This window comes from Apis mellifera, linkage group LG12, assembly GCF_003254395.2.
Source record: "Apis mellifera strain DH4 linkage group LG12, Amel_HAv3.1, whole genome shotgun sequence".
Lineage (NCBI taxonomy): Eukaryota > Metazoa > Arthropoda > Insecta > Hymenoptera > Apidae > Apis > Apis mellifera.
The window spans coordinates 6188561-6203314 of record NC_037649.1 but is presented as its reverse complement, the minus strand read 5'-3'; the positions used below and the strand labels follow the sequence as shown (position 1 = coordinate 6203314).

General features: G+C 37.4%; 1 protein-coding gene across 6 annotated transcripts in view; it reads right to left on the bottom strand.

Moving 5' to 3' along the window:
* The window catches only part of LOC409108, a 135995-nt gene that overhangs the window by 18654 nt on the left and 102587 nt on the right, over positions 1 to 14754 (bottom strand). For all 6 annotated transcript variants that reach the window (XM_026444406.1, XM_026444407.1, XM_006562235.3 and 3 more), the window contains one exon: positions 7071 to 7185. In XM_026444406.1, coding sequence (XP_026300191.1) covers positions 7071 to 7185 — 115 coding nt within the window. The remainder of the gene's footprint in view (positions 1 to 7070; positions 7186 to 14754) is intronic.

The following is a 14754-nucleotide window of genomic DNA, read 5'->3' as shown; positions in this document are numbered from 1 at the left end:
GAACGTGATTTTTATCGCGCTTTCTTTTTTCCATAAATAACACGCAAACTCTGGAATAAATATATAAATTTTATACGTTATATAACGATTAATGCCAAGCGAAATAATAAATAATTAATTAATTTTACGTTTAAAACTATTAAAAGTTAAAATGTTTCATTCGAGTAATTTTTTTCGAACGAAAGTTCACCTTTAATATTATCCAATTTTTCAGGATAGCATTGTATGCCGAATCTATGTAGTACATGTACCCCAGTGAAATCCATGTAGCATTGCTCTTTCTGACGTCTATTTGCTATATATATACACATACCCACACGTAGTACACATAGAAAAGCTGTCGGTCGTGACTGTTCGAGTTCGATTCGGAAGCGATTCACACACAACGAAGGATATACTTTCTACCCTGTTCTCATTCCACATTTTTCTATTAAAAAAAAATATACACTTGATAGAAATATATCGACGGGAGAACTTTCATTCTCTTGTATTATCACTGAAAATAATATTACCTTTGCCCATGAAACGATAAAACGTGTTTCTCACGGGTAAATTTAAAATTATTATTCTTTCATCCTTTTATTCGGAACAAGCATTCAATATTTTTCCTTTTCTCCGCCTACGATCTCGACAAAACTTGGTTTACACCATTCGGAAAGATTCTCGCGTTAAACATAATGGAAAAATGAAAATAGGGCCGCCCAATCGTTCCCACTTCGTGGAATTACTCGAATATTTCGGCACATCGATCGATGCGTATCCACCTTCCTGTTTTTTAAACGAGCTCGGACCACATTTCAGTCCACTCTCGCGTTTTTATACCGAAGGGAGGTCGAGAAGTCACTTGACTCGTTCAGAGTACGAGTATTGTTGGCTGCGAAAGAATTCACCCACACCGAAATATCTCGATGCCATTGTCCCCCACTCTTAATTACAAACAGTCCTTGCTGCACTCGATTCTGCTTCCCTTTATTGCCTTTTCCACACGTGATTCGCTTTTTTTTCCATCATTCGCCGCCTATCACTCTCCACACTTTTCCTTTTCCATGTCCAACGAATTCTCTTCTCATCTCCTGATTCGTACGTATATCTCATTTACGATATACTTGTTCGAGGATAAATTATGTAGGTTGATGAGCTTTTTGTTAATAATTTCTGATATTTTTAGAGAAGGCGAGTACAAAACAGAGGTATACAAGAGAGAGAGAGAGAAAGAGAGAGTCCCAGTTCTGAAAATTGCACAGAGGAGAAAAGTCGGTTAATTGGATTGCTAGATGAACCAAGATCGAGCTATTCAGGTCATCGGTGAAGTAGTTCGTCCTAGGTGTAATATTCGAAAAAAAGTTGTCGCTTATAATGAAAAACAAGCCAGGTTTTTGAGGCTAAATGTAATAATAAGTAACTAATAATAATAAACAACTATCTTGTTCAAATTTGCATAACAAGAATAGTTGAATAAAATTATACGTGATACGTCGAAGAAACCACCGCGCGATTAAAATTCCAAACGATTCTATTTGACAAGACTGTCGATCATATCAAATTGAAATCGAAAATCGAAAAATTTTCCAATTAAGATGACACGTAACACCAAGGATAAACCTTTCAAAATACTATTAAATAGCCAGCCAGGTTAAAGAAATATCGGAGAACCAGATAGGTGGGAAAAATGTTTTACAGCGTTGAATATGCATAGACCGTGCAACCGTTCGTGCTAACCTTTAATTAAAACTTTTAATTAAGGTCGACGCGAGAAGTTCGATGCTATCGAACCGCTTTGTGTCAGTGCTCGAACGTTTCTTCGAACGTGGCTTTCGCGTGTCGAAATAAGAAACGAGAAAGAAAAGTTCGATCGATTCGTACGATTTCGAATTGAAAGCGATTCGATCGAGCGCGGCAAAAGAAAAGAACGGAATGGCCCTCTCCTCCTCGTGAAAATATTAGCTTTTGTCTCGATACCACCGTCACGAGCGGCCATTCAAATTCAAATTTATATACATTCAACCTGGCCAAATTCGGGCACAAAACGATTCCGCCACCCGGAAAATATGTATTGACAGTGTTTGCTTCTGTTGCGGTACGCCACGATTCAAAATCATGGACAGAACCACTGACCAAAATTTGAATTTATATTCCCTGCCGTTTTGTTACTTTGGGGAACGATAAATTTTTGATGGGGAAGTTTATCGATGGTGATTGAAAATTGAAATATTCCGAGTTTAAAGATATTTAAAAATTTTTTGGTTGAATTTCGCATGGGCCGAGTTCCAAATTATTTATTAACGTCAATTAAAGGCATTAATGTATTATATACTCTATGTGTGTAAAGATTTTTATATTTTGTAATAAATAAATAAATGATCGACAGTCATACCTTCGTCATTCGATCCATGGTACAAATTTAGAGCGCTACTTTTGTCGCAATAAATATCAATTAAAGCTGACAAATTGTCACTCTGCGATACGATATCAAATATTGACAAATATCTCACAGATTGCGGTTAAACAGGTACCAAATTATCCATTAATTTCGTATTCTATTTCAATCGAAACAATGCCCCTAATTCGTTTCACTTTCGATGCTTAAAACGATCAAATGTCGATTCTCTCTTTCTCTCTCGCCTCCTTTCCTCCTTTCGATCCAATAATCGAAATCGGTTTGCAATCGGTCCGTCGGTCGAAAATCATTCGGCAGGTTATATATCCGGACTTGACAGAATTTTTCACTCGGTTAATTAACATCGATCCGAAAGAGCATTTGCATGTTCCTGGTGTTAGATTCCTAACATGCCCGGCAAATCGATAATTGGAAGTTACCGAGGTCACCGCCCAATTATTCATTCGTGTACGATTTCGGTGGCGTGGAACGATCCCCGTGAATTCTGATCTCTGCTCGATTAGGCATTCGGTTGAGTTATCCTGCCGGAAGAAATTCTGATTTAACAAGTGTACAAACCAATCAATGCGTGCTTGTTTGTCCATTGAATCGAATTCGATTATCTTTTCATTCTTTTTTTTTTCCTTCCCTTTTGTTATTTAAAATAATAGAAAATAAAAATGTAAAAATAAAACGTTTCTTTTGTATCCTTTGAATAATCTATTGAATTTAAAATTGAAGGTTTAAAAATGCGCAAAGAAATATTAACCGACGATTGACTTATGGACTATAAAAATTGTCGGAGATATTTGACGTCGATAGTTTTGCAAGTTCGTTAATTAAACATCAATCGAGAAGAAATCGCGAAATAGCGGCGGAAAAGGTAAAGCCGAGAAATTATTTTCAAGGATAGACGTCAGACGTTCGATCAGCTAGACACGCGATTCGTAATTTCCTCCATCGAAGTGAATGATAGAACGGTCGGATGAATAATGGTTGCCGCGTTCGACGTCTCAAACTAAATATACGCGGCGTGAATATACGTGTTGTTTACATATACGTGTATATAAGACTTCGAATATTCCCCGTATTCCCGACACCATAATATTAATGTTTACTTTTATTAATCCATTCGTATCTATTTCATTACTTTATATCCATATTAAATATTCGTCGAATGGAAATTGTTAACGAAGAAATTATTATTAATTTTTCTTCTCCCCTCTCCACCCTCTATTATTTTTTTCAAATGACGAGAATTATCGAAATTAAAAAATTAATAAAAAACGAAGATGATTTAAAGTGCAATTCAAAGTTGCAGAGAGAAATATCGTAGAGGGATAAATCTTGTTAAAATCTTGCACCATTTCCATGACCAACTTTTCCTATTCTATTCCGTGCTTAGGAAAAAGCCACTGCTCGTCCCAGTTCCTAGAATCATTTCGTATAACAGGATTGGAGCTTTTAGTATATTAGATAACTTAGTCGATGATAAAATCACTTGAATCACGTATCTCTTCAATTATTTTCACTTTTTTTTTTTTTTAATGCATTTAACGCGTATACATACGCGTATTGCCGTTGGGCAATAAAACGGCCGGTTCTATTAATTAAGAAAAGAGAAAGGAAAAATTCGATATCAAAAGAATCGCGAGACAAGCCGACAGAATTTCATTACTCCTTCAATTACAAACCAACGTTAGAATTAGAGCGTGTTAATACATATCGATTGCATTATTGCGTTTGAATACACGGTGTGCAGCGTATCGTTGCTTCCTACGACACGCATCATTCACACGGACAGAACAGGCATACCTGTTCGTTAACGTTGCTGGTAACAATGTCGCGTCGAATCGACTGTATCTATAACGCTTATGCACGGATCATTGTCAACAAGGGACAAGCGTTTAACTGACAATTAAATGGACATCGACATTGTAAACTCGAATTCGCGGATTCTGCCTGATTATCTTAACGATTATCTTAATTTCCCAGAATCACTTTCCTGTTCTACCGCATATTCACCTTGCAATTTCCCTCCATAAATGTCGATTGCTTGGAATTAACAGGAATATCAACCCCTCCTCTCAAAGACGATGATACAATTTAAACTCGAATTTCTTTTTTCTTACTATTTCCACATTACTCTTTCACAATCAAGATTTAATCCAATCCCTTTCTCGGATAAAAGCTTATTAGCAAATTATCTCCTCTTTCAACATCCATCTTATCATTCCTCCTAACATCAACCTTTTCTTTCAGAAGATGCCCTAGGAATATTTTAACAAATGCATGATTGAATTTTAAAGAAAATGGAGACTTGGTCTATCCCAGCCTCCCAGATAAAAAGTTCAAAAAACCATCTTTCCATCCACTTTCAATTCCAACGATTCGATTTCTCCCGCGATTAAAAGATATGGAAAGCTTTTCGACACGCTTCGATCGTCGCCCAAGGCGGTCGATAATAAAGTCGTATCCACCTCGATGCTGCGTAATCGTTTCAAATTACCTCGAGATAGGTGGAAACGGATGGCACACACCGTGTCAGATGCTCGGCATTTCAAACAGGAAGTCACGTCACGGGTTTACGATAACGCGTTTAAAATTTGCATCTCCGCGAGGGAATTCCACGATCCCGTGGCACGAACGTGGAATGCGAGCGTCTCGCGACTCGAGAGAAAAACGGGGATCTCGATCCTCCCTTTCCCAAACCGGAAACAAATCGGAAACGGCCAACGGGATTCCGAGAAATCTGACAAGTTTATGGAAAACGCGGATACGAATATAACGCAAAGTCGTGGCGCGATTTTACAACGCGAATTTCCGGATGACAATAAGTCACGTGCCGCTATATGATCGATTTTTGAAGCGTTGCCCGGAATGTGACGCGCGCCAAACTTTCGTCCGTGGAAAGGTTAAATTGGTTGGAGGGAAGAAACGAAGGGACAAGAGGGGGCTCGATAAGTTGCGGCGTTTTTGATAGATACCCCCTTGGAGAAGGGGGAAACATAAGGGAGAGGGCGTTTTTATAAAAGTGATTTATGGTTGGCCTTTTCTGCCTCTGAGAGATGATAAGAAAAAAAGAAAATGTTTTTTTTTTTCCCCCTTATGTACGAGATTGCGGGGCTGGATAAATTAATTTACGATAAAAAATGTAGGTTAGTATGAAATTTCGTGGCCGCGAATGAAATATTTATTTTATTATTTATTATTATTATTTACCTTTCTTTGAAATATTTTTTTCTCAAATTCTCTTATCAAAATTCAAAATATCATTGGATGGAATTATTCTATGATATTATCTTTTTCATCTATTTTTGTCTATCGTTTTTTCTCTCAAATTTAAATCCTATGAAAATTTAACGAATGATTATCATCAGGATTATTCAAATATTCTATATATCTATAACAGGTTTATTCCAATTATCCACGAGATAATTAAGTTATCTCGTGCGTTTGTTTTTAAATATTTAACGCGCGACATCTTCTGGAATAGTTACACGCTATTTTCATTTCGTGTCGTTGGAAGTTTTAAGAATTAGGATTAAGATACATTCCCCGCTAAGGGGCTGATCCTTTCCAGAAACTGCAAGCAAACGCTTTTAGCACCGAAAAGCTATGAAACGTTATAAAAGCGGTTCCAGGAACTGTCTTTCTTCCTGAGTTTCTTGGATAAACTTAGCAACAGAGGTCTAGCCGTTGGTGATTCGGGTCAGCTTAATTAAACTCTGGGACGTTTTATCCGGGCTAACTGTCGCATTGTTGTAAGTTCGCGGATTTATCCGCGACGATTGTACAAGAGAATCGGGAACAGAGCAGCTCCTAGTCCGGTAATTTATCACGTCTGAGCGTGGTATTAATTGGGATCGTTGTAACGCTATATGTCGTCAGTATTTCATCGACCCAGAAGAATTTGTAACGCGATAATATAATAAACTGGGGATCTGAAGTTATTTTCCCTCGTCCGATCCGCGAATTACGGAAATGTGATCGCTAATTTTCATTTTTTCCAATCAACAAATATATCTTTTTCTTAAATAACAAATTAATGTGTAAATTAATTAATAGGTGTCGTTACATTAAAAATAAAAAAAAAAAAAAGAAACTGTTAAAATCTCTGAAATGGAAGAAATGAAAAAAATATTAGTCGATTAATATCGAACGATTTCTCCCTATGGTAAACGAGGCTCGTATAATATTATAACGTTATACCGTGAAAGAACGATTCGGCAAATCAGTGATAATTTTCTGGGAAACAGGGGAACGGTAGAAAACGTTTTATCGATCGAGCAACGAGACGATATAAGACGGGTAAAAAGTTCAAGAGAACCGCTCGGGAAGTTCTCCTGGGAAAGAAAGTTGCGAGAGGCTGTCGGTGAATCGGCCACGAAACTTATAAAAGAAGTAAGAAAATGTGGCTGATCTTCGAATGTTTAAAACATTCGAAAGCATTCTACCTTCTCTAAGCATTTCTCTCTCTATTTTTTCTTTTTCCTTTTCTTTTTTCTTTTTTGAAAACATCCACAAGGGAACGGAAAATAGATCGAATGTTGATATCAATCTGATCCCAGTAATCGGGATTGACCTGTAAGTATCATCGACCGGGAATTTATCATAATTAAAAGAAAAAAGAAAAAGAGAGAGAAGAGAAAAAAAAACGATTTCAATTTCCGGCAGGGATTGGAATACTCACGGAAACAGGAGCTGTGTGAGGCGTGGCTGCTTCCTGCGTGTGGTGTAGTCGACTGGGGCTGGGGCTCGACCTTTGGGAATTCTGCCCACGCTGCCAGGATCCTCCTTTGTTATTGCTGAAATCAAATTAAGTTTTATATACGTAGGAGATATGACAGTTGACAGATGAACAAGAGAGAGCCTCAGAGTACGAGAGATCAAAGGTAGGATGACCAGGAATTGGCCTCGCGGTACAGATTCCACGGTGATTCACGTTCACGCGGGACCTTTGACATCGGTCGCTCGCGGCTTTCACATCGAACGGGGGGCAAAAATGGAGGGGGAGTTGAGGGGTTGAGCGAGCGATTAGATCTCTCGATAAATTATCATAGGGCAAGTGTTGTCATCGTGGCAAAGGTGTAGCGGGTAATAAATTACGCCCGGTTGAACGTCTCTCCGCGTGTGATTTACACGTTCGCCTGCCGATAATCGTCCTTCGGAGATGCCGGCCGTATTGCGGCCGACAATGATCTATAACGAGCGGATGATCTATGGATCGAACCTTGGAGATACTATTGCTCGCTGCCGATCGTTGGGCCAAATCAACGTATCAAACGTTGTTGTTCGTTGCTCGTGTTCCATCGGTGAAATTCCTGTTTGATTTATAAACTCGTTATCGCCGATGCTTTCTACGAGGATGCTCTTTAATGCTCGTTCCTTTCCTCACACCTCACTTTCCAGAGTTCACACGAGGAAGTGAATATGTCATACAGTGGATTTATACGTAGCATCTGGAAACTACCGCGGATTTGATTTGACCATTATATTATACGTTCTGCTTCAACATCGCTGTTGAACATTGAAATTACACTTCGCATACTTCATCAGGATATACTCGGATAAAATTCAGGAATTAGGAAATTCAGATATTGGAGAAATCACGAATCTCCAAAAATCTATCAAGTATTAGAAATTCATAAAAAGTTAAATAATCCGAGATTGTTACGCATCGAATACAAGTACTAGAAACTTGCTCGTTTCATCCGTTAAATTAGAAACTCGCTCGTCACCGATATTGCAACAAACGTCTTCTCGAGCTTAAGAAGGAAGGAAGGAAGGCACGTCTGCCGTTTCTAACCCGACAGGTTTGATCCGAAACCACTCCCAGTCCACGAGAAGAGATCAGCCGAGAGTCAGGCCGGGAACTACGTAGAAAGTAGAATAAATCGATGAACTTCTGTCGCTGACTCGTGATCCTTCAGCGGAGGACGACTCGACTGTCGATCAACTCGGCGGCGGAGCGCGTGGAAAAAATTCGTTTCGCCATGATGAAAATCACGTCTCTCCGCCTCTCTCTCTCTCTCTCTCTCGATATCCGAGACGCGTGCACAAGCTCCTGGCCGCACTTTGCTCGAGCACCGTTGCTCTTTTCCCGAGTCGGTTGTCGACCGACTCTCGTCCATCCAACGGCCCGTATCGCTTATCACGATCGCCGATAATGACGTATTAGATCGGAGTGAAAGCATCGTGGGAATTGATCGGGTAGCGCTCGCGTGCCCTGGACAAGCAGGAAGCGTTCGACAGCCGTAAGTAAGTAAGGTCACGTCAAGGCAATAGGTGGGACGATTAACGCCATTAATGTCCGACTTTGTAAGCTTTCCCAGAAGAAACGAGCGGTGGACGGATTTCACACGGGAACCTTGTTATCCGTCCGATTTTTTTCCCCTCATAATTTGTACGTGGGATCGGCTCTGGAAGAGGCTGGGATATCGGCCGTGCGATTTATTTAAACGCCACGTTTGAACTTCTGTGATCGGATAAGATGAAGTTCAATGCTGGACACAATGCTTCGATCAAAAGTTTATAATATTCGTGTTTCGTTTCTTTTTATATATGATAGAAGTAATTATATATAGATTTCCTTTTGTAAATTTCGAAAGAAATCTTCTCGGTTGCGAAGAATGTAGCAGAACACAGCATCTTTTCAACTCTCTAAGAGTATTGATTAACGCTTAACGTTAAATTTTTCTTGAATATTGTCTTAACAAGAGTTTGATCTGCCCTCAAAGTTATAAAATATTCTCCAAATGTTCGAAACTATATCAACTTGTAACCCGCTTAAAAGAAATCCACTTAATATATCCCGTCGTTAATTCCATGTATAATTCGGATAATCTTGGAGTAATATTTGCCAAGAGAAGAGAGGATAAGAATTTCTACCTCTCGTTTCGGAAATTGAGACATCGAGACGTCTCTAATGAATCATATATACACACACTCGGTCGGGGATATTAGCAAACGTCGCGGCAACTCGCCGCGAGTATTTCACGTATTTCAACCGCGCCTTGACTAATCCCGTCGTTATCAAGAGTTTCATAATCATCAGCCACGTATTCGCGAACGAGGTCGGAATATTGGCTGGTTTTCGTGTAGAAAGTGCAAGGAACTCGGTCAATATTTCCAAGGCTTATGTGTATACGAAACGATTTCCAACGCCATCGTGGAGACAAATCACCGCGGGGTCCTTGGATAAATATCTCCAAAAGATTACTACTACTACTACTACTACTGCACGTGTTTGCACTTATAATTATCTCGATTGTTTGAAATCGCTAAATCTTCCGGCGACATGCTTCGGTTTTTCGGTCGAGGGAATAGGATTGGCCAGCAATGGTATACGTTCAAGTTTTTCAACGTCGAAAATTACGTTCTATTTATACGAACGTGAAAAATATTTATCCGAGAGGTTTTTTTTTTCCCTGCAAAACGAAAGAAACTGCAATATAATTACAGTTGTTTTGCAATTAATGTAACAATCTCTGCTGACCCAAATTTTATTACCAAACTTGTTTTGTACGAGAAATTTTAATAATTTTAGAAACTGTACATGTAGGAATTTCATCATTAATATGATGAAAGAGATGTTCAACAACATCTAAGATGTTGTGAATGGAGAAAAATAATTTTTCCTTTCAAAATTTGAAAGCGAGGATAAAGAACAGGATGGAAAATTATCCTGGTAAATGGAATAATTTATGGTCAGAGAAAAAGATGATTTCTTCAGAGGGATTCAAAGATAGTCAAAAGAATTTAGCTGGCGTTTAATGATAAAATTGTATCACAGTGCGGGGACGATAATTAAGAATGAACTTCACAATCGAAAAGATTGTTTTATCGCGTGATCCAAAATTCAACAATGATCGATTCTCGCCGTGCTCCTTGTGTATTTGATCATCAAATTCATTGGGAGATCGAGTACATTTGTATCGAAAAATTCGATTTAAAAAAAAAGCTGATTTTATCTCGAAAGCGAAACCTCTCAGGATATTTGCATTATGTAACGAGTTACATCCGAATTAGATAACTCTGATTTATGTAAATGCAATTTCGTTCCAACATCTACTCTACTATCCAAATATTTTATTCTCTTTCTGCAAAATTCCATACATATTTACGTTTCAGGATTCCTGTCCGAGCTTTGAGTTATTCATTACCTTACCTGCACAGAATTTAATTTTTAAAAAAGCGATTATATTATATTATAAATAAATTCAGAAATGCAAGTGTATAAATATCTTCTCTCGTAACTATCATGTCGACCGACATTAAAACATTCAATAAGTCTTCGTGACTTTTATTTCTGTCCGCCTTTAAAATCGGAAAATCGATCCATCCTTCTTATTCAATGAAGCTTAATATCATCGACAAAAATCTGAAAATAAATCAAATATATCAGAATTACGAAGATAAAAAATAGAATTTCAAAAAATTTGAGAAAGATACATACCGAAAGAAGATGAATAAACTTTTGAAAACAACAATGATAAAGAAATCCAAACAAATACACGAAGGAATCTAATTCGTTACCTCGCCATTAAAGAAAATTATCCCGAACCAAAGAAAAAAAAAAAAAAAAAAGGAAGAGATTGAATTATTGAAAACGTAATCAAGGAACGAATATCCGATATTTATTCGATCGTTACTTGGACGAGGAACAGAGTGTGAAATACTGGAAAGCCTGGCTAAAAGCGTGATCGGGTTAAGGACCAGTGTTAAAATCGAAATTTATACGGTGCCCTCGTATATTGCTGCTTTTCGACCGATTCCTCGTCGTTTCTTTTTAGCTGGATCGACTTTCCGCCACGCTACGCAGATAAATCGATGCACCCAGGCCAAATAAACAATCGTATTTATCGCCCTAGGTTCACATGTGGGTGTGCTGGTTACGGGCCGCGGAAACCGGTCGTAAAATCTTACCGGTTTCGCATTACGGCTTCTCTCATACAGCTGCGACCGATGAACCTGCCTATGCGCGCACGCCTCGCGTACAGCAGTAGGTACGTGTGTGAAATTTTTATTTTTATCGCTCTCGAGACGGCCACTCGCACTCCGCTCGCGAGCCACCCTCTTCCGCCGTAAAAAAAAAAAAAATCCTCCTCACCGTTATGTATATACGGGTGCAACACGAGGAATTCGAGATGATTTATGCTCCATTATGCTTTGCGAAATCGATGATAATTAGTTGGAAGTTAGCGGTCGGTGAGAAAATTTATAATGTCTTCTTGGACGAAGCCATCCAGTGGATGATGGACGAGAGAGGAATCGAAGTAATGGCGCGGTTGAGCAAGGGGTGAGGATCGAGTCGTTGCATTCTATTACATCTTCGATGGATAATTGACGTAATCAATTCGAATTCTTGTCGTTTTGATAAAATTGAAAAATTGATAATACGTTTAAACGAATCTGATTACAACGATGAGGGATATAAAATTAATCTTTTCCAAAAGAATTAAGTAAGTAAAAATAAAGAATCATTTTATGATTTAATAATTGGAAGGTTAAAAATCTTATTTTTTTTCTTTTCATTCCGTTTAGTATTCTTTTTAAGTATGTAAAATATTTGTGCAAAAGAAGTTTTATTTTAAGAAACGAAAAGAAAAAGATTGGTCGAAGTTAAAAACAAGGATTTAAAAGTTTATTTAACCGACGAAGAATGAACAACAATATTGCATCGAGACGTAGTCAACACTTGTTAGAATCGCGTTCTTTTAAAAAATACATTTACCGCGATTTTTGACTTTAAAGCAGACATTTATCAGCGTGAATCAGGTGCAAAATATTTAACTGTTTTGAAAACAATGAAAATTCCTGTGAGATACGATTTTTGAGAAAAATATTTCCACGTATTTTCGCGAACATCGCAGACAGTCTTCTCTAAACAAAAATTGCGGAAAAATTTTCAAATAAAACCAAATTCTACATAAAATATATCCTTTCTTTTTTACTTGTTAATACTTTTTGCGTTCACGTTTCCCTCTGTTTCTGTGTATTAACTTCGAGAGAAACTTTTACTCCAAAATTTTATTATTACATCGAAAAGTATTACTTTCGATAAAAAAATATGAAACAAATCATTAATCAAATTCGTATTTTTTCAAATTATAATTTAAAAAGTCGACGTAGAGGGCAATTTTTATTCACTATGTACCTCGTTACACTCTAATATTCAATTAAGCCGGACGTATAATAATTACGGAATGCATAACCTAATTCGTAGAATGTATCGCGTAATTTGTTTAATCCGCGTTTCAAGGATACACCGTAACGTGATCGTTAAAACAAAATTACTTTGCTTATTAATACATTTTTTTTTTTTTTTCACCGGTGAACAGTGCAACGAAACAGCGTAGCGAAGCATTGAAAATGCTTCATTGACGTAACGCAATTTAATATATATATATATGTTTTCAATAATGAATCATACTTTCTAACAACTCTTTCGTATCACCGTAATATACGCATTCCACGCGAGGCTAGTCAGTCTTTTTCCTACGTGCGGATAAAAAATCATCTAAATCACGCGTTCGAAAAGTGGGGTATTACGTGTGCGAGCTAATTAGATTTGAAACGAAACAAAATGAGGAGATACCACATGCGTACCACGTATGTAAATACCTTGCTCATTAACATTCATTTTACGATAAGGGGATAGAATTTGCTTCGGGTATCGATCTCGTATTAATATGCATAACATCGTTAGCTTAATGAATCAAGGGCAAAAAGGAACCATGATTAACCGCGGAAACGTTACATTGTAATCAAAATCTCAAGGATCGAAAGTGTACAGAAATACAAAAGATTGAATTTTACCGAGAGCAAACTCTTTATAGATTATTTCCAGGAATGGATTTTATCGCCCACGGACACGAATTCGGATATATAAATCCCTGGTATAGTCATAAATCAGTGGATGTATGTGACAAAGAGGATGGAAGATCGTTTTTACTCATCGAAAAAAAAAATTAGATTCGATCAGGAGAGGAAATCTCCTCAGCGAATTTTCACGTTTGTGATACGCATAAAAAGGGAAGAGCGAAAAAATTATCTTTAAAATACACATGAGAATTGTACAGTAAATGTATCGACATCAATTTCTTTTAAGAAATGAAACATCATTAATTTAATATACGATTCCTTTTAATAGCCAAAGAATCATACTTACTTTAATTAATTCTAAGAAGAGTCACTGATCGATACCAAGATAAAATCTCTCGTAAGGATCATGACGAAAGTTCACGTGCAATTTCGACGAAATTACGAAGCCGGGTAAAGCTTCCGGATCGTGAGAGCGCGGCATTAGCGAATTTTACCGGCGACTTACGATACACACACAGCAACTTTCGAATTATGATATTATATACGATACCGTGCAACTTTCGTAGAAATTACGATGTCAAGAAATCATCGGGTCGCGGAGTTACCGCGAAATTATCCGGTCGATCATGGCGGATCGAGATACCAACAAATTTCCACGTCGCCAAGTCGCGATCATAGTGACAAATTTCGAGCGATATATCGTGGCGACTTTCGTGGGCGGATCGTGGGATGATAGCGAATTTATCCTCAGATTAAAGATGCGATACACTTTCGATCGAGTCATCAACCGTAATCCGATTGAATTTCACCTTTTTACGAGACTTGAAGCGAACTTCAAGGGGGATTCCCAAGTTTTCGAACGTGTCACGGTACTTGAAATTGCAATGATCGCGTGTCGATGTTATCCGCAACTATGTCTATCTGCAATTCGAAAGGGAAATGATCGCGTAACGACTGTGTAACATTTATTGAGAAACGAGGAGAATTCATTTTGTTGAAGAATTCATTCTGTTGATTAAATTCACAATTTTTAATTGGAATAAATTGAAATAAAAAGTAACTGTAAAGTTATTTATACGATACGAAGTCTCGAAACTTAATAGTTTTTCAGATATGTTTTCCAATCATAATCCCTGTTTCACCGTGACATGAATAAAGAAAGAAATACACGTTGAAATATTTTTTCGAGAAACTATATCACATATAATTTTTATCGAAAAATCAATTATTTGAATATAGTTCGCTGCTTCTCAACCTTTAGTTCGCAAATTATTTTTTAATGATCGTTATATTCTACAAGATTATTAATCCTCTAGCTATTTAACTCAGTCATTTCGTGGCAAAGAAACCGCATAAATTTTTTAAAATTACCCTACTTTCCATAATAAGATAAGAAAGGATCGACGAATTATTTTAATATTATAAAGAGAAACTTGAAAAAAAAAAAATTGGAAAAATTTGCACAGTTTTTCGTCAACTTTCATCGATGTAACTTAACTTAAGAATTTGCAGTTGTGTGTCATCGTTCTTCCGGATCGACAATACTTGAA